General features: G+C 39.9%; 1 protein-coding gene across 1 annotated transcript in view; it reads left to right on the top strand.

Moving 5' to 3' along the window:
* The first annotated feature begins 4,234 nt into the window (after positions 1-4,234).
* The window catches only part of NUP133 (nucleoporin 133), a 57,661-nt gene continuing 44,064 nt past the window's right edge, over positions 4,235-17,831 (top strand). Inside the window, exons 1-8 of the mRNA XM_004778378.3 lie at positions 4,235-4,537; positions 6,689-6,807; positions 9,423-9,526; positions 10,902-11,009; positions 12,544-12,678; positions 13,307-13,477; positions 15,146-15,301; positions 15,606-15,676. Coding sequence (XP_004778435.1) covers positions 4,356-4,537; positions 6,689-6,807; positions 9,423-9,526; positions 10,902-11,009; positions 12,544-12,678; positions 13,307-13,477; positions 15,146-15,301; positions 15,606-15,676 — 1,046 coding nt within the window. The 5' untranslated portion in view covers positions 4,235-4,355. The remainder of the gene's footprint in view (positions 4,538-6,688; positions 6,808-9,422; positions 9,527-10,901; positions 11,010-12,543; positions 12,679-13,306; positions 13,478-15,145; positions 15,302-15,605; positions 15,677-17,831) is intronic.

Below are 17,831 nucleotides of genomic sequence, written 5' to 3'. Positions count from 1 at the left end.
AGTTGCTTCAGTGCAGCAACCAAGCACCCCCTGCCCCCACCTTGGACAAGGAGTTGTGCTGTGGAGTTGATGGCAGAATGATTATCTGCCCTCTAGGAGCTTCTAGTCTATTTAGAAGGAGAAATAAGGCAGATAAAATTAATTACAAGGGGCGCCAGGAGTGGGTTAAGCCTCTGCCTTCGGCTCAGGTCATGATCTCAGGTCCTGGGATAGAGCCCCACATTGTGCTCTCTGCTCAGCAGGGAGCCTGCTTCCCCCCTCTCTCTGCCTGCCTCTCTGCCTACTTGTGATCTCTGTCTGTGTCAAATAAATAAATAAAATCTTAAAAAAAAATTAATTACAAGAAAATAGCTAAGTAGTACAGAGGAGGCATGCATAAACAGGAAGTAGCAGGCAGAGGGAGAGGCAGGCTCTCTGCTGAGCAGGGAGCTCAATCCCAGAACCCTGGGGTCATGACCTGAGGTGCCCCAGATAATGCTATAATTAACATAAAAACCTATCATCCCTTTTTCCTGGAAGACAAAACACGAATAGGAGAGATGTAAGTCAGTTCAGCACTGATGCTATATAGGAGGTACTTGAGAAGCTGGAGCCAGATCATGGGGAACCTTTAATATCATGCTGAAAATCTTAGCTTTCATCCTACATGCATGGAGAGCCATTGAGGGATATGTATGTTCATATAAGCAATTTAGAAAATAAGCCAAAAGTACTTTAATCACCAGAAACTCTACCTGTGAGGATAAAATTTCATGTTAATGAGCTTAGGGGTTTTTGTCCACCCTCTCAGGGTCACCCCATGTGCAAGGCCTTCTCTGACCCTGGACTTGACTGGTTCTCAGGAAATAATCATAAGCTAAATAAACTGTTATAGGCTAAACCCTTGTCAGTACATTTTTATAAATTAAAGCTCTATTTTGGGAAATTCATTTTGTTTCATAAAAATGCCAAAGCTGTTAGAAAATAAATGAAAATATAAACGTTACAAAACATTAAGTATATTTATGAAAGGAGTATGTGAGAACTACATTGTAAATGTTCCTTTGGGGGTGTTCTACATGATTTTTACATCTGAGGCATCATGGTGATTTCTATTCATTCAAAAAAACATCTATTTTGTTAGGTCATCTACCAACAAAGGACCTGTGCCTCCCTCAATAAACTGCCCGGTGGATCTGCAAACTAACCAGCTGCCTGATTTGTATGGCCTGCAAGCTAAGGATGGTTTTCACAGTTTTGTTTGTTTTTAAAGATTTTTTATTCATTTAGTGAGAAGGAGAGTGTGCAAGCTGGGGGAAGGGCAGAGGGAGAGGGAGAGAGAGAATCCCAAGCAGACTGCACAGAGCGTGAAGCCTGACTTTGGGTTTGATCCCACGACCTTGAGATCCTGACCAGAGCCAAAACCAAGAGTCGAATGCCTAACTGACTGAGCCACCCAGGTGCCCTAGTTTTTACAGTTTTAAATGATTTTTAAAAACCAAAAGAAAAATGTTTCATAACATATCAAAGTTATATGAAATTCAAATTCCAGTGTCCATAAATAGAGTTTTATTGGAACACAGTTCACACTCATTGGTGAGCAGTTGCAACAGATTGTATGACCTGAAAACTGGAGATACTTTCTGACCCTTGACAGTTTGCCTACTGCAGAACTAGTGAAAACAATATGCATTCTTCCCTGCTTGGAGGACTTCTAAACTACAGTGAAATTTAGAGTTTAGAGTCTCAATTTAGAGTCTCAAATTTAGAGTCTCAAAAAGTTCCATTGCCATTAGATGGCAATTAAATGAATGCCTTGAAAATGATTAGGCATGGATAATTTCCATGATGAGTTCTTCATTGTTTCCCTGCTTTTCCATTTTAATAATATCACCATTACTGTGTTGGTGATAGTGGAATTCTAACAATTATACTACAGCTGCAGAAAACAATTCTGGCTACTATCCCATTGTTGATTGCAGTGATTAGTGCCACAGAAATCAAAGTTTGGAAGGGCAGTCTTTAGGAAGGGTGTATAAAAAGGAAGCACGTGTTCAAGTTGAGCTTCTCATTCGTGTACATGTGTCTATGAGGCATTTTTTTTTTTGCAATAAAAAATGGGCTCATAGTGGACATACTGTTTTTTGACCAACTTGCTTTTAAAAATTTTACAACAGAGTATTATTTTCCTACATCCTTAAGTATTCATTACACACATCTACATGTATTCTTTTTAACCATATAGAACTTTATAATGTGAATATACTATAAATCTATCATTGGACACCTTTCTATATTCTTTGCTATTATAAACATATTTATTATGTTTTTTTCAGCTAAATTCTAAAAGTGAATTGCTAGGTTTAAAGAGCATATACAAGGGGCGCCTGGGTGGCTCAGTCAATAAATGACTGCTATTGGCTCAGGTCATGATCTCAGGGTCCTGGGATCCAGCCCTGAATTGGGATCCCTGCTTGGTGGGAAGTCTGCTTCTTCCTCTTCCACTCCCCCTGCTTGTTTTTCCTCTCTCGCTGTCTCTCTGTTAAATACATAAATAAAAAAAATTTTAAAAAAAGATAGCATATACAAGCTATAAGGCTTTTTGATAGATTATTCTCTTAAAAGACCATACTAATTTATAAAAATCTCACCAAAAAATACATCAAAAGTGTATACATCAGTGCCTATTGCCCCACAACCTTTCAGCATGAATGATTTTCATTTCATAAAGCCTTCCGGCTAATTGAACAGGCAAACAATACTGTTTGGTAGTTTCATTTGCATTTCTTTAATTATTAGTCATGTTGAAGAACTTTTCATGTTTTTTGGTCGTTTCTAGTCTTTGACTTAATGCTAGCTAGTTCATGCCCTTCATACATTTCCATTTTTTCTATTGGGGTAGCTTGCTTTCTCTAACTGATTTTCTTTAAAGAGTACGATTTTATTGAAAATACTGTTTCTCTTCGCTTGTTTGCCTTCATTCTATGTTATTGTTTTTTGACATCCACAAATACAGTCACATCTGTATTATCTAATTCTCACAAGTGAGTACTATTAGTAATTTAATAGAGGCTTAAAACGGAGACAGTAAATAGCAGAACGGAGATCTGCAGCGAGTCCCCATTTAATTCCAGAGTCTACACACTCAGTTACTACGGCAGTGGTTATCTCCGGTCCCCGGATGGCCGCCTCACCCGACACCTAGAAACTCGTTACAGATGCAAAGACACTGTGATTGGGCAGCAATGCGGTTTACAAGCCTTCCTGGTGATGATACCGCTTGAGTGTGAGAATTCTAGATTTCCTAAGGGACTATCCTATTCAAAAAGAGGTGGAAGTATAAACAAGGAAACGATTTATTGTTTGTTTGTTTTTTAAGCAAATGGCAGCCACTAGGAAAGGGCAGAACCCTGGGTAGTGATCAAGAAGGACTTGTTCTGCCCCCAAGGCACAGTCCGGATACTGTGCCACTCGCCGCGGTCACCACGGTCCAGTGCAGGAGGCTGACGCGCACGGACCGCGTTCAGGGGCTACAGTACCAGAAGTCGCCGTGGCGGGGAAGGGCGAAGAACGACTCCTGCACAGAGCTCTTCTGTTTGACTCGGGTAACCGGCCAGTTTTACCAAGGGGGGCAGAGCTGTTAGGACAGGGGCCCTAAAGGAAAACAAGAATTCGGCTTTTAACAGGTGGCTGCCAGGAGTCCTGCAGGACACGCAGGTCAGAATGTCCATTGGGGAGCTGTCCGGAGCCTGCAGGTTTTGAGCAAGATCTCAAAGATGAGGACGTGTTGCGTCACGAGCGTGGATGAGATAGCAGGGAGCGGAGAGTGACACACGTAGAGAGGAACAAATATAACAGTGTGAAACCGCGGCAACTTTCCCGATTTCCCCTCCTCAGCGTGGACCAGTGAACCGACCCTTTCCAGTTCCCGAGGCGCAGGAAAGACCAGAGCGCAGAGAGGCTTTGCGCTCAGGCTGCTAAAGGGCCAGACAGTCGAGAAGGGCACCTGGCTCTGCAGTTTCACTTCCCTGACACTCCGGACACCCGCCAACCCCCTAAACCCTCCACTGGTCACCTACAGGACCAAGTCCCACGGCTCCAGGCAGCCTCTGACGTCATTACCACGCGCCCTCCCCGGCCCGCTTCCTACAATGCTCCGACCACACCCCGCGGCTCGGCGCCGCGCTGTTACGTCTCACCGCACTCCCACCCCGGCCTGCCCCGCCTCCCAGACAAAGCCCGCGGCTCGGCGCTGTGCTTTTGCGTCATCACCGCGCGCCCTCCCGCTTCTGGGCGTTCAAGATCCCTGGCGCGCGGGCAGAGCTACAGCCCCACTGAAGGAACCTGCGCGCTCCGTGTCGCCTCTCCGTTCCGTCATGTTCCCGGGCGTCTCCTCTCCGCGGACACCTGGGCCCGGGACCCGAAGGGGCCCGCTGGGCGGAGTTGGACCCGGCTCCACGCCCCGGGCGACTAGCCGAAAAGGTCTGCCACTAGGGTCGGCCGTCAGCTCCCCGGTGCTCTTTTCGCCGGTAGGCCGGCGTAGCTCGCTGAGCTCGCGGTAAGTGACTGTTCCCGCTTCGGTGTCTTGACCGATCGGCGGGCCTGAGGGGCTGGTGTCTCCAGAAGCCTCCGGAACCGGGGGCGGCGGGGAGGAATGCCAGAGTTTTGGGGAGATAGATCTTCGCCATCTTTGCGGGTAGTTGCTTCAGCCTCGTTTTAATTTATCAGGCATTCACGTTGCACCTTTCCTGGAATGAGCTCTGTGCAGAGGTGGACAAATTCGCATTCAGTCGGTGGTTAGCCGCCTCCTTACTACCCCGGTGTTGCGGCGTCATCAGTCATGGGTCTTTTTTTTGTGTCAAGGCCGTAGCCTGCTTCACTTATGGCCAAAGAACCCATGTGAAATCGCCGATGGTGGTGGGAAAGAGCAGCTCCAACCCCGGAAAATGCCTCGTAGAGCTATTGTGGTTCATATCTTCTGGTTGGTAACTGAGGAGGTTTCGGCCGTACACGTCAACTTTGTAGCGAGATTAATAGGCGAAAGTCTCTCCACAGCAGTGAGTTAAGAATCGTAATTTTGTAAACATATGGGAAACGTGGCAAATCAGTGCACATCGCCTGTTCAGTCATGCTCCGCACCCACCCTTTCATGATTAATCTAGAACTTTAGGCGGTAACTTGTTTCTGAGTAGTTTCTTCCGACTTTGCCTACCCTAAAAGAACTTTGTTTTGCAAAGAAACTTAACATTTTGAAAGCGCTCTTCAGAGTGGTGATCTTGTCAGTGTTTTCTACTCCTTTCGAGAAAAGTCAGGGAATTAAAGCTGTACTTTACTTAATGTGTTTTTAAAACATTTACTTACTTCCTAGTGTTTATTTAAAGAAAAATCTTGGTTATAATGGTTTGTCAAGAAACAAAGCTCACTTAATCCTCATGATAAGAGAGGGAATACGTTTTATACTGGTAACTACATTATTTTTTGAATGTTAACAGGGTGAGGAGATAAGATTTCAACTGCTCTATCTGTTGAAGAACAGGTAACAGCAGATACTCAGGATTCTAACTTCTTGTACAAATCTGGGGTCACCTGTGTGGCTGAGTCCGTTAAACGTCTGCCTTTGGCTCAGGTCATGATCTAGGGGTCCTGGGACGGAATCCCGCACAAGAAGCCTGCTTCTTCCTCTGCCTCCCTCCCCATCCTCTCTCATGAATAAATAAATAAAATCCTTTTTAAAAAATCTGGTAGATTTCATAAAATTCTGTAGCTGATGAGAGGAAAATGGGTGAAAGGGAGTGGGAGGTACAGACTTTCAGTTACAGAATGTGTAAATCATGGGATGAAAAGCACAGCATAGGGAATATAATCAGTGGTGTTAAAATAGGGTTGCATGGTGACAGAGTAGCTATACTTGTGAGCATAGCACAAGAGTTTCTAATCACGGTTTAGTACACTTGAAACTAATATAACATTGTGTGTGAACTATACTTCAATTTAAAAAAGTTCCAAGGCTGATGTGAGCTTAAAGATAATCTAATTCAATGTTTGTAAAGCTTATTTGACCACAGTGTAGAATAAATTCTAGATTATATTCTGTTTTTCAAAAATGTTGATTGAGACCCTCAAAATGATCCACAATTTGGAAAACACTGATGTAGTCCAACCTTCGTATATCACAGCTAAGGAAGCAGTTATAAGGAGTTTAAGTGAATAGAGCATACATCTGATTACTAGAGCATGAGTCAGAAGCCGTTTTCTAGATCCTGTCAGTCTTTTTTTTTTTTTTTAAACAAAAAATGTATTATGCAGTACATATGAGCCAGAGTTGTGTGTGTGGTTTTGTTTTTTGTTTTGTTTTGGTTTGGTTTTTTTGTTTTGTTTTGTTTTGTTTTACTGTTACACCTCATCTTTCTTCTTGTTTATCAAAGATCTTCTCTTTATGTGAAAATATGTACCTAAAAATTAGGGTAGTGGAAAAAAAGTTTTTCAAGGATTTTGTTTATTTGACAGAGAGCAGGGGGAGTAACAGGCAGAGGGAGAGGGAGAAGCAGGCTCCCCACTGAGCGGAGAACCCAATTTGGGTTAGATCCTGAGACCCTGGGATCATGACCTGAGCCCAAGGCAGACACTTAACTGACTGAGCCACCCCGATGCCCCAGGACAACAGAAAATTTTAAGAAACGGTTCAAGGAATGCTGTCTTTTTTCTTTAGAGGAACACCTACACGAATATTGCCACACCACTGTGTAACCGAGTCTATGAACTATGATGTAAAAACCTTTGGATCTTCTCTTCCTGTTAAAGTAATGGAAGCCTTGACATTGGCTGAAGGTAGGTGTCATTTTCCATTTGCCTCTCTTAGCAGTTCAAAATGCAGCCCAGCTCTGGCTCAGATTGGTATTTGTGCTTTGTCTGATATCCCTTCACTTAAATGGGGTAGAAACAGGTAACATTTGGTTTTCACTGTAATTGAGAAATGTAATAAATTTGAAAAGCAGAGTGAGTTTAATTTTAGCACACATTTCACTGCATATGCAAAACTCAGTCTCATTTCAAAAGTTGATCATGTGTATGAAGTTTAGCTTAAAAAAACTCAAAACACTGCCTCACATTATTGGGTGTGATAATGCAGTAAGGTCAAGGCTTACTACCTCTATTTCTGGATCCTTGAGGTTAGTATCCTAGAGGTTATATGTACACGTTTGTGTTATCAGTGTGGTGTACCTTTAGAATATTCTCTTGGCAGAGAATCAGAGTGGCGATTTGGAAGAACTAGTCACAGAAGGGTCAGAAAGGCAACAGTAAGCATGAAGGATTGGGTGACTGGGAGAGCAAAGTTCAGAGCATCCTCATGGATGTTCCCAAGTTGTCTTTATTTGTGATTCAATTCTAGATTTTTGTGATTTTCTGCAACAGTGTTTTTCAGACTGCAGGTAGTAACTGAAATCAGTTTAGTGGCTCATGGCCAACATTTAAAAAAAATAGAATGCAGAATATCAGAGTGCCTTTCATATAATAATGTTAGATGCTTGTTTGTTTTATTTAAATTGTATGTGAATGCATCATGATATAAAATGTATTTCATACTGTGAATGACAATCAAAAAAGGTTAAAGTGTACTCTGTTCTATCAAGGAATATTTCTCATCAACCTGAACTTGCATATCTTGCCTGTGAGTCCTTGAGAACTCAGGTATAGTGAGTTTCAGACAACTAAACTTCTACTAACCTCTGTCATGCACTGTTTTTATTTTTTTAAAGTTTTTAAATTTATTTTTGTGAGAGAGTGAGCATGCACCAGAGAGAGCACACACATGAGCAGGGGGAGTGGCAGGGGTACTTTTCTGCTGAGCAGGGTAGGACCCTGGGATCATCATCTGAGCTGAAGACAGATGCTGAAGGTGACTGAGCCGCCCAGGTGTCCTGCACTATTTTTGTTTTAAATATATATAATATACATTCCATTTTTCTTTACTCTTAAAAATTTGAGCTTAAATTATATTTAAACCTTTTAACATATTCCAGGTTCATGCCACCAGACTTTTAGTAACAAATAATTCTCAGCCTCAGAGGAGGGAGTCCCTAGAAATTAGGATGTTGAAACTGAGGGGTGTGTAAACCGGAAGAACTTTTCCCTGTATGGAAACCTACCCAGGGCTGTGTGTGAAGTCAGAGACCTCAAGGACTTACCAGTAGAGTATGTGGACCTGCTTTATTGCTTTCAGGAAAAGAAAATATTAAGCTGGTATGCTGATTCAGCAGAAACCACACTTAGCCTGCGTGAGTTAGTATTTTAGCTTGTACGTTATTGATGCCTTTTATCTCTCCCCTCTACCCGGCTTCAGGCAAAGAGCAAAGCTCAAATTAATTAAATTTCTAGGGTTAACACACTTACTGAGGTTTACCACCAGTGCTTATGACAGCAATATAATAATTCAGTCTTGTTATTTAATGTGGAATGTAACCCATCGGGTGTCTGGGTGACTGGCTCAGTTGGTTAAGCGGCTGACTCCTGGTTTTAGCTCAGGTCATGGGCTCAGGCCCTGTGTCATGCTCTGCACTTAGTGAGGAGTCTACTTGAGGTTCTCTTCCTCTCCTCCCTCTCCCCCCCCTTGTGCATGCACTCTCTCTTTCTAAAATAAATAACTTTTAAGAAAATATGGAATGTAACCCTTGATGTCTGCATATAATGAAGTGCTTTATCATACTTTTAAAGAAAGTATTTGAAAAGTACTTATCATACTTTAAGGAAAGTATTTGAAAATCACATTCTTTTGAAGGAACAATTTTTCCTTGAAATTTTTTAATATATTTAATGGGAAAGATTATTATTTGTGTTGCCATATCAAAGTAAAATTACAAATGTTACTAAATATAGAAAGTAAGATGTTGGTTTCTAACCAGTATTAAAAGGTATTAAACCTAAGTCCAAAATACACTTTTTGCCTTCAGATACATTTCTGAAAGTGATTATAAAAGTTAAATGGATTTCTTATTTTGGGTATTAATAACTCTTGAATTACTCAAGAGCACTTTTTGGTGTGAATGAATTTTTTTATGTGGCGATCACTTTTTACACACACACACACACACACACATATGTATGTATGTAAAGAATGTAACCATAAAGAAGATCTTGGTATAAGGAATTTTAAGAGTTTTTTCTTCTTTTTGTTTTTTTTTAAAGATTTTATTTATTTATTTGACAGAGATCACAAGTAGGCAGAGAGGCAGGCAGAGAGAGAGGGGGGAAAGCAGGCTCCCCACTGAGCACAGAGCCTAATGTGGGACTCGATCCCAGGACCCTGAGATCATGACACGAACCGAAGGCAGAGGCTTAACCCACTGAGTCCACCCAAGCGCTCCTTCTTTTTTTTTTTTTTTAAACAGTTTTTCTTATTCATGCTTTAAGTTTAATTACGTACTTTTTTTTTCTTTTTTTTTTAGTTGATGATCACTTGACTGTTCACATAGATGAAGGAGGATGGGCTTGTCTGGTCTGCAAAGAGAAACTCATTATTTGGAAGATTGCTCTGTCACCTATTACTAAGGTAATTGCTGTTTAGGGAGCTAAAAGGAGGTAGTGGAGAGGATTACCAATTGGCTCTTAATTTTTACCCTAAAGCTTTAGAGTTGTTAAAGTACAGTAATCTCAATCTACTCAGACCTGGTTCTGCATTTTTGTTATGATATGGAGTACTGAGTATGCAAATACATTTTCATGTTGGGAAAGTTTCTCCCATTTAATAATTTTAAACTAGATCCATGTTATTTACATTTAATAACATTAGACTTTATAATTTTTTTTTTAAGATTTTTATTTATTTATTTGACAGAGAGAGATCACAAGTAGACGGAGAGGCAGGCAGAGAGAGAGAGAGAGGGAAGCAGGCCCCCTGCTGAACACAGAGCCTGATGTGGGACTCGATCCCAGGACCCTGAGATTATGACCTGAGCTGAAGGCAGCGGCTTAACCCACTGAGCCACCCAGGTGCCCTAGACTTTATAATTTTTAATTAACATTATAAATGTCATTTCAGTCTGCCTAATGAAGTTTAAGACTAAATGCTGTCCACCTAACCTAATGAACTGAGTTTATTTATTTCTAAGATAGAACTCTGTTTCATTAAATCTACCAAATGATGCTTAATAGGGAAAACTGTGGGGTGGCTGTGTGACTTAGTCAGTTAAGCAGCTAACTCTTGATTTTGGCTCAAGTCGTGATTTCTGGGTCACATAGGACTATCATTTGTGTTTCTAAGAACTTATCCTCAGCAACTTATTTTCTTTTGTGTTCCAGATCAGGCATCCTATTTTACACCAGTCACTGGGTACTGTTGTTACTGGGCCATTGTTCTGTTGGAACTGGGGACTTGTGCTTACCTAAACTCTTAACATCTGTGGTCTCCATACTGGTGCTGCCCTGAAAATAGAATTTGTAGTTGAGAGCATAGGTGAAGGAGACATCCTGGGGGCCCTGATGAGTTAGCAGAAGGAGCCTGATACCTGGCATAGGCCAGGAAGTATTTTCTGGACAGCTTGGTATAATTATCCTGTGGTCATGAAGATTTTAGATGTCAAATAAACAAATCAAGACTAGCCTGGGAAAATTCCATACATATATTTCTTAACCAGTACACATCTTTTTAGTCCGGAAAGATAGTGGGCTTGTTAATATTCAGGGTCTGGTCTACCTCTTAAGTTTTCCTGATTCTGTATCTCTTAAGATACTTTGTTTTGAAATTACTGAAAGCCCTGATGAAACCCTAATGAAAAAGATAAGAGAAAAAAGAATATTTGTAGAATGGTATTTCCAGCAATGATGAGAATATGAAATATGCAGGGAAAGAAAATAGTGAAGTCAGGTGCGCATTCAAAAAACTTGGATTTGATGTGAAAGATTTTTGGTTTGGGTTTCTTCTTTAGTTATCTGTTTGCAAAGAACTTCAGCTGCCGCCTAGTGACTTCCCTTGGAGTGCAGACTTGGTGGCTCTCTCTTATCCTGATACTGCAGGTGAAGCACATTCTACTCAGGTAGGTGACTTAAGTGCTTATTGAAATATAGATTTTTTTTAAAATAAGGGAGTTCTAGTATTAGAGGAATCATCCAACCTGATTCAGACACATAACCGTAAAGCCACAGGAGTCAAGACACTAGTATTGGCAGATAGACACATAGAGAATGCAGATACAGAGGTGGCCCTTTGATCTGTGACAGCTGCAACAGCAGTTCAATGGAGTAAGGATAGTCTTTTCAGTAAATGGTATTGAGACCATTGATCATCCTTATGGAAAAAAAAAAAAGGCTTTCCCCTAAACTTCCTATCTTATACAAAGATTAACTCAAAAGGGATCATAGATTTAGATCTAAAACATAAAACTGTAAATTTTGGAAGAAAGCAGGAGAAAATCATCATGACCTGGGATTAGACAAAGAGTTCTTGGAAATCACTAAAAGCGTGATTCACAAAAGTAAAAAATAGGTAAATTGGACTTCATCAAAATTAAAAACTTGGTTCTGTCAAAGCCAGTGACCAGAAAAGAGACAAGCTACAGACTGGGAGAGAATGTCCCTAAGTTCTATATCCAAGAAAGAACTTGTATCTAGAATGTAAAATGAACCCTCAAAGCTTAATAAGAAAGCAACCCAATTTCAAAACAGAGCAGAAGATTTGAACAGATACTTTACCAAAGAAGATATAAGAGTGTCAGAGGTGTTCACATCATTGGCCATTAGGGAAATGCATACTGAAACGACAGTGAGCTATCACAGTACACCGATTAAAATAGCCAAAATACAAAATACTGACCCTGCCAAGTGCCGGCAAGGTTGTGGAGCAACTGGAACTCACACATTCCTGAGGAGAATGCAAAATGGCACAGCTACTTGATTTTTACTTTCCTAGCAATTCCATTCCTAGCTATTTACCTCATAGAAATTAAAACTTAACAAAAGTTACCACATAAAATAGTGTATGATTGTCGTGACAGCTTTATTTGTGATAGCCAAAGGTGGAAACAACTCAAATGTCCTTTTAACAAGTGAATGAATAAACAAATGGGTTTCATCCATAGAATGGACTACTATGCAACAGTAAAAAGGAATGAATTCTTCATACAGCAACAACCCAGATCAGAGACATGCTGAAATGAGATAAGCCAGTGCTTAAAGGTTACATTCTGTATGATTTCATTTACTTAGCATTCTCAGAAAGATGAAACTATAATGATGGAAGCTGGTTGCCAGGGTTAAGATGGGGACAAGGTATGATTATAAAGTGATAGCACGAGGGAGTTTGGGATGTTTATGGAACTGTACTGTGTCCCTATATTGGTAGTAGTTACCTAGGTCTATACAGGTGTTAAAATTACTAGAATTGCACAAAAAGGAAAAGAAAGTAAATTTTATAGTCTGATGATGTTTAAAATATAAACAGGAAGGGTTATGTCCCCCCTAATTTCTATAAATCAAATAATAAATTGCCTTAGTTTCTTTTTATCAGTGTCACTAGACACACCAGACACACTTTTTTACTGTAATTGCCGAGTGTTATGATCTTGTTTGAAGGCTATTGCTGTCATGGTTGCCACCAGAGAAGGATCCGTCCGCTACTGGCCAAGCCTTGCTGGTGAAGATACCTACATGGAGACCTTTGTAGATTTGGGAGGCGATAAGACTTATAGTTTCCTAACAGCGGTGCAGGTATATGATGGATTTTCTTTCATATTTATTGGAAAGCTGTGATTTGCCTTGGAGTGAGATGTGAATGAGTAAAAGTTGTTTTGGATAGACCATACAGCCAGAGGGATCAGAAAGAGGCAAGAGAAGAATGTACGGGTCTAGAAGTTGAGCGGTTGGACAAAAGAAAGCCTTTTTCCTAGTACTCTGAAATACCAGTATTGGATCATAGCCCATAGTATTCATTTCTTTCAGAAGTATTTCCTGAAGGTGACTTAGAAACCCGTAGACATTAGGAAGAATGACTTGCATTATAATGTTCGCTCTGCAAGTTTACCAAAGAATAAAATGTGATACTTGATTTGTTGAACCTGTAGTGTGGTGAACCTGTATTTTAAAAATCAGAATTAAGGAAACACCCAATTAAAATAACCCTGAAATTTATGTAAAATTAATAGTATCATATATTAGTAACATGTTATATTATTTGTAAGTAAATCATTTTAGTAAAATGGTACTTTTTTAAAAAATTCTTTTAGATTTGTTTTAAGGTACAGATGATAGATGACTTGTTTCTATATCAAAGCATTTTATGTTAATGCTCTTTGTCTTACTTATAGATCGTAACTAATTTCACAATATTTGTTCATAGGGAGGAAGTTTTATTTTGTCCTCATCGGGAAGCCAGCTGGTTCGGCTGATACCTGATAGTTTAGGAAAGATTCATCAACACATTCTGCCTCAAGGACAAGGGATGCTTTCAGGAATTGGTCGGAAGGTTTCTTCTCTTTTGGGAATTTTATCTCCCAGTAGTGATCTCATCGTAAGTTGATAAAATGATTTTGTTTTACAAGCTTGTTTCTTCGTGAAATCAGTAAGTTGGAGGTTTCCTATGAAGTTGGTATTATTTCTGTATAAATACTAGTGTATAGGAAGTAAAACCTTTGATTTTTTCAGTGAAGCATTTTTATTGTGATATGAACTCTCACAAACCCTGTAACTTTAATATTCTTAAATCATACAGATTCTCTTACATGTACATTCTTTGGATTAAAACTGTTATATAAAATTGTTATATAAAATTATATATAAAAATATAAAAACTATTATATAAAATTGTGTTTAAGGACCAGTTTTGCTTTTTGACTTAACCAAAAGTGTTCTCGACTCCCATGACTCCAGCTGTTTGTGTGGATGACTTGAATCTGGATCTTTGGGCCGGGCTTCTGCCTCAGGCTCTAGCATAGTGAAGGGAGGCAGATGGCAGCAAACCTGGAGCGTCTCCTCTCTGCTGGAGGCTCTGTATTTGTTATTTTGAGCAATAACTGTGATAACCTGTAACGTAGAGCGCTTTCTCCCCAGTTTGCAGATGAGCAAACAGCCTCAGTGACATTTATGTAAACTGCCTGACGTTGCACAACTGCTCTGTGGCAGATATGTACCCAGGCCTCTTTGAATTGAAAGCACATTTTCTTCTCACTGTACTGTTTCCTTCTAACTACAGGTTGCTCTCATCATCTGCTTTCTTGATGGTCTAAAGACCTAAAACCTAATATGCCTGAAAACAAATCGCTCATATTCCCTCTTCCCTCACATTGTCTACACCAAAAGTGTATATAAAACTCGTTTCTCTTTTGGCCTGTTAATTTCTGTTCATGACCCTGTCACTGTTTTCAGTGACCTGTGTATGAACTCTCCAGTGTGTGTGTGTTTGTGGGTATGTGTATGCACGCCTCCCTTCTATAGCAGATTCTGTACTTAACAGATACTATAGATTTGACTTCTAACATGTCTCATTTTCATCCCTACCTTTTGCTTCCATTGTTATGCCCTAATCTGCACTCTAGGTGAATTTCCCCTAAGCCCTGGATGGCAGTTCAGTTTACTCTCTGTTGGCTCTCTAACCCATTAGTGGCCAGAATCATGGTGCTAGGAGAAATGGAGAAAATCAGGGCTTTAATTCAAAACAATCGTGCGCCCAACTAAAAACATAACTGTACTTCATAACCAATATATACTTGAAAGGGCAGAATAATCTATCTGCATATAACTTGCCACATTCCTTTTCCTACAACCCACCTCTTGAGTTCAAAAGCCATTGATAATACCTTGTTTACTAGGTTTACAAATTCACATTCAGGACTCTGCTGTGTGTCCCTAATTTTTCATTTGAGCATTATTTTTCCTCCTTTTCTAGCTATAGTCTAGATTCCAGTGTAACAGGACTACTTGTTCTCTGGAAGGCCTCATAACTTTCCCACAACTGTACTCTTTGTGGGCTGTCTGCTTTTATATTTCTAGAAATCTTACCTTGCTTTCAAGGTTCATATTAGGATCACTCCTTTCTGGAATACTAAATAAAGAATTCCGCCAGGATTACTAATGGAATACTTATAAAACATATAAATTTGAATTTCAGAAAAGTAGTTCCTTTACATTAGAACTTAAAAATCTGTACATGTAACTTTTTTCTTCTCTCCTCTCCATACAGCTTTCAAGTGTACTTTGGGATAGAGAGAGAGCAAGCTTTTATAGCCTGACAAGTTCGAACATCAGTAAATGGGAATTGGATGATTCTTCAGAAAAACAAGCACTTAGTTGGGATCTAAATAGAGTCCTGAAGGAAAACATTACTGATGCTATTTGGGTAAGGAAAAATAATATTCATCTTTGTAATTCACATTTTGATTAGATGAGAATGCTAGTTTCTTTAATTATTTTATTTATTAGAACACATTTCAATGCAGTGTAGCTTTTAGTCATCAGATAAGCAGAAGTAGGGAGTTCAAGCCTTAGAAATACTGGAGTTCACTGATTTACTTAGTAGCTTTAAAAATGCATATATTATTTATTCAGCAACTTTGAACTGTTTAGTAGGTGCTGGGAATACAAAGGTGAAAAGCAATGATCCTTATGCTCATGGAGTTTATGTTATTGGTGTTTTCATATAGGGATCTGAAAGTAACTATGAAGCTATTAAAGAAGGGGTCAACATTCGGTATTTGGATTTGAAGCAAAACTGGTAAGCAATTAGCTTGTCCTCAAGAATACAGGTAGCTATTTGGGAAACTAATGTTTATTGTAAAATGATGATCAGTCTTGCTGTCTGTTCTTCTAATTCTGTTCACATCATACTTTCATACCTTATTGAAAGGCTTTGTGTCCTTTTCTAGAGATGCCGGTTGATTTGAGAAATATAGGCAGTTCTCAGTCCTCACCTGCATATTCTTATGTTAGTTGTCTACCCTAGTTCGAGACTCATCTTTCCTGCTCTTATGGCTGGAGATTCTCTTCACACTAAGAGATGCCCTCCCTGCTGCTGCTGCAGGTCCCCCCTGCTGTCATCCTTCTCTTCTCAGTGGCGATAGCAGCCATTCTTCTGCAGCCCTTTTGCTTTAGTAAGCTTATGTTTGTGGTGATACTGAAGAAGGGAGAGTGGGGTGAGGTTTTGTCTTGGCAGTACAAGTGAGAGCTCACTCGGGGTTTAAATTCACAGTGAATTTCCTCTTAGAGATGGTGTTCTAAGTGGCACTTAAGATCTTAGGTTAGTCTGATAAATCCTAGGTTAGTTATCCTGTGTTATTTAATTTTAATACCAAAGGTTATGTGGAACTTAAAAACCATTTATAACATGGCTTCCATGTTATATATGACTTGTAATTCTTCAAAACAAAACATACCAGAAGTTAAGAGCAATTTTTATGTGTTTTAGAGTTATTTATTTATTTATTTATTTATTTTTTAAAGATATTTATTTGACAGAGAGAGAGAGATCACAAGTTAGGCAGAGAGGTGGCGGGGGGTGGGGGAAAGAGCAGGCACCCTGCTGAGCAGAGAGCCTGATGTGGGGCTCAATCCCAGCACCCTGAGATCATGACCTGAGCCGAAGGCAGATGCTTTAACCCACTGAGCCACCCAGGCACCCCTAGAGTAATTTATTTAGTAGAACAAATTCTACTTGCTTTTTTGGAAGGATATTGCAGTTCTACTGTATAATTTTTCTTAGGCTCTTGAGAATGTCACTAAGATCCTTCTTTATAGTTTCTGAAAACCTTACATAAACTATCAAAGAGGTAGAAATAGCACGTGTTTAATTTCCACAAGTGGTTTAATTAAATATAGTTTATGTGTTTTCATATATCTTTACCAGACTTTCAGGAATTTAGGACTACTGCTAGGGTGCACCTGGGTGGCTCAGTCGTTAAACATCTGCCTTTGTCTCAGGTCATGATTCCAGGGTCGTAGTAGTAGGATCGAGTCCCGCATCAGGCTCCCTGCTCTGTGGGAAGCCTGCTTCTCCCTTTCCCACTCCTCCTGCTTTTATTCCCTCTCCCACTGTCTCTGTCAAATAAATAAAATCTTAAAAAAAAAAAAAATTACTGCTGCTGAGACACAGCCCATGTGGTCATACGATGCAGACATTTTTTCCACATAGTTTTCAGAACAGAGATGTAGACTGAAAACAGAAGAGAAACATGGCTTAAGAATTTCTGGACTGGGGGGCGCCTGAGTGGCTCAGTGGGTTAAAGCCTCTGCCTTCGGCTCAGGTCATGATCCCAGGTCCTCTCTGCTCAGCTGGAGGCCTGCTTCCTCCTCGCTGCCTGCCTCTCTGCCTATTTGTGATCTCTGTCTGTCAAACAAACAAATCAAATCTTTAAAAAAAATAAATAAAATAAAAAAGAGTTTCTGGACAGGGTCAGAGCCCGGGCTTGTCTCCTTCATTGTTGTCATGCAAGCAAGGTGCTTGTGGGACTTTTAAGACACCGCTCTTTTTCTCCTTCTGGACCGTCTAGTGATCATACGGTGTCTGTATCTGCATACATTCTTTTATTTAAGAATACCGTCCGTCTATTTAAGAATACTGTCCGCATCACTGAGCATCAGTGATGCTCACTGATGTGCTTTGATCTTTTGCTTGTGTTGGCCAGGTTTGTAACCTAGGCATATATTTTCATGGAACAGGCTTGTAAGTTCTTTTACTAGATTATTACACCGAGCTCAGAGAGCCTCATTTTAGATGTGAAATTGGATTTTTTAAGTCTTAAGTGTATTGTTTTGCATATACTTATGTAAAATTTTAACAATAAATTTTTTGTTTTTAAATTTTTTTTTTAAAGATTTTATTTATTTATTTGAGAGAGAGTGAGGGAGAGCATGAGAGGGCAGAAGGTCAGAGG

Source organism: Mustela putorius, unplaced genomic scaffold, assembly GCF_011764305.1.
Source record: "Mustela putorius furo isolate JIRA1106 unplaced genomic scaffold, ASM1176430v1.1 tig00001033_pilon_pilon_pilon, whole genome shotgun sequence".
In the NCBI taxonomy this organism is placed as follows: Eukaryota; Metazoa; Chordata; class Mammalia; order Carnivora; family Mustelidae; genus Mustela; species Mustela putorius.
Note: the sequence above shows the minus strand (reverse complement) of the source record. Positions and strands in the feature narration are given on the sequence as shown.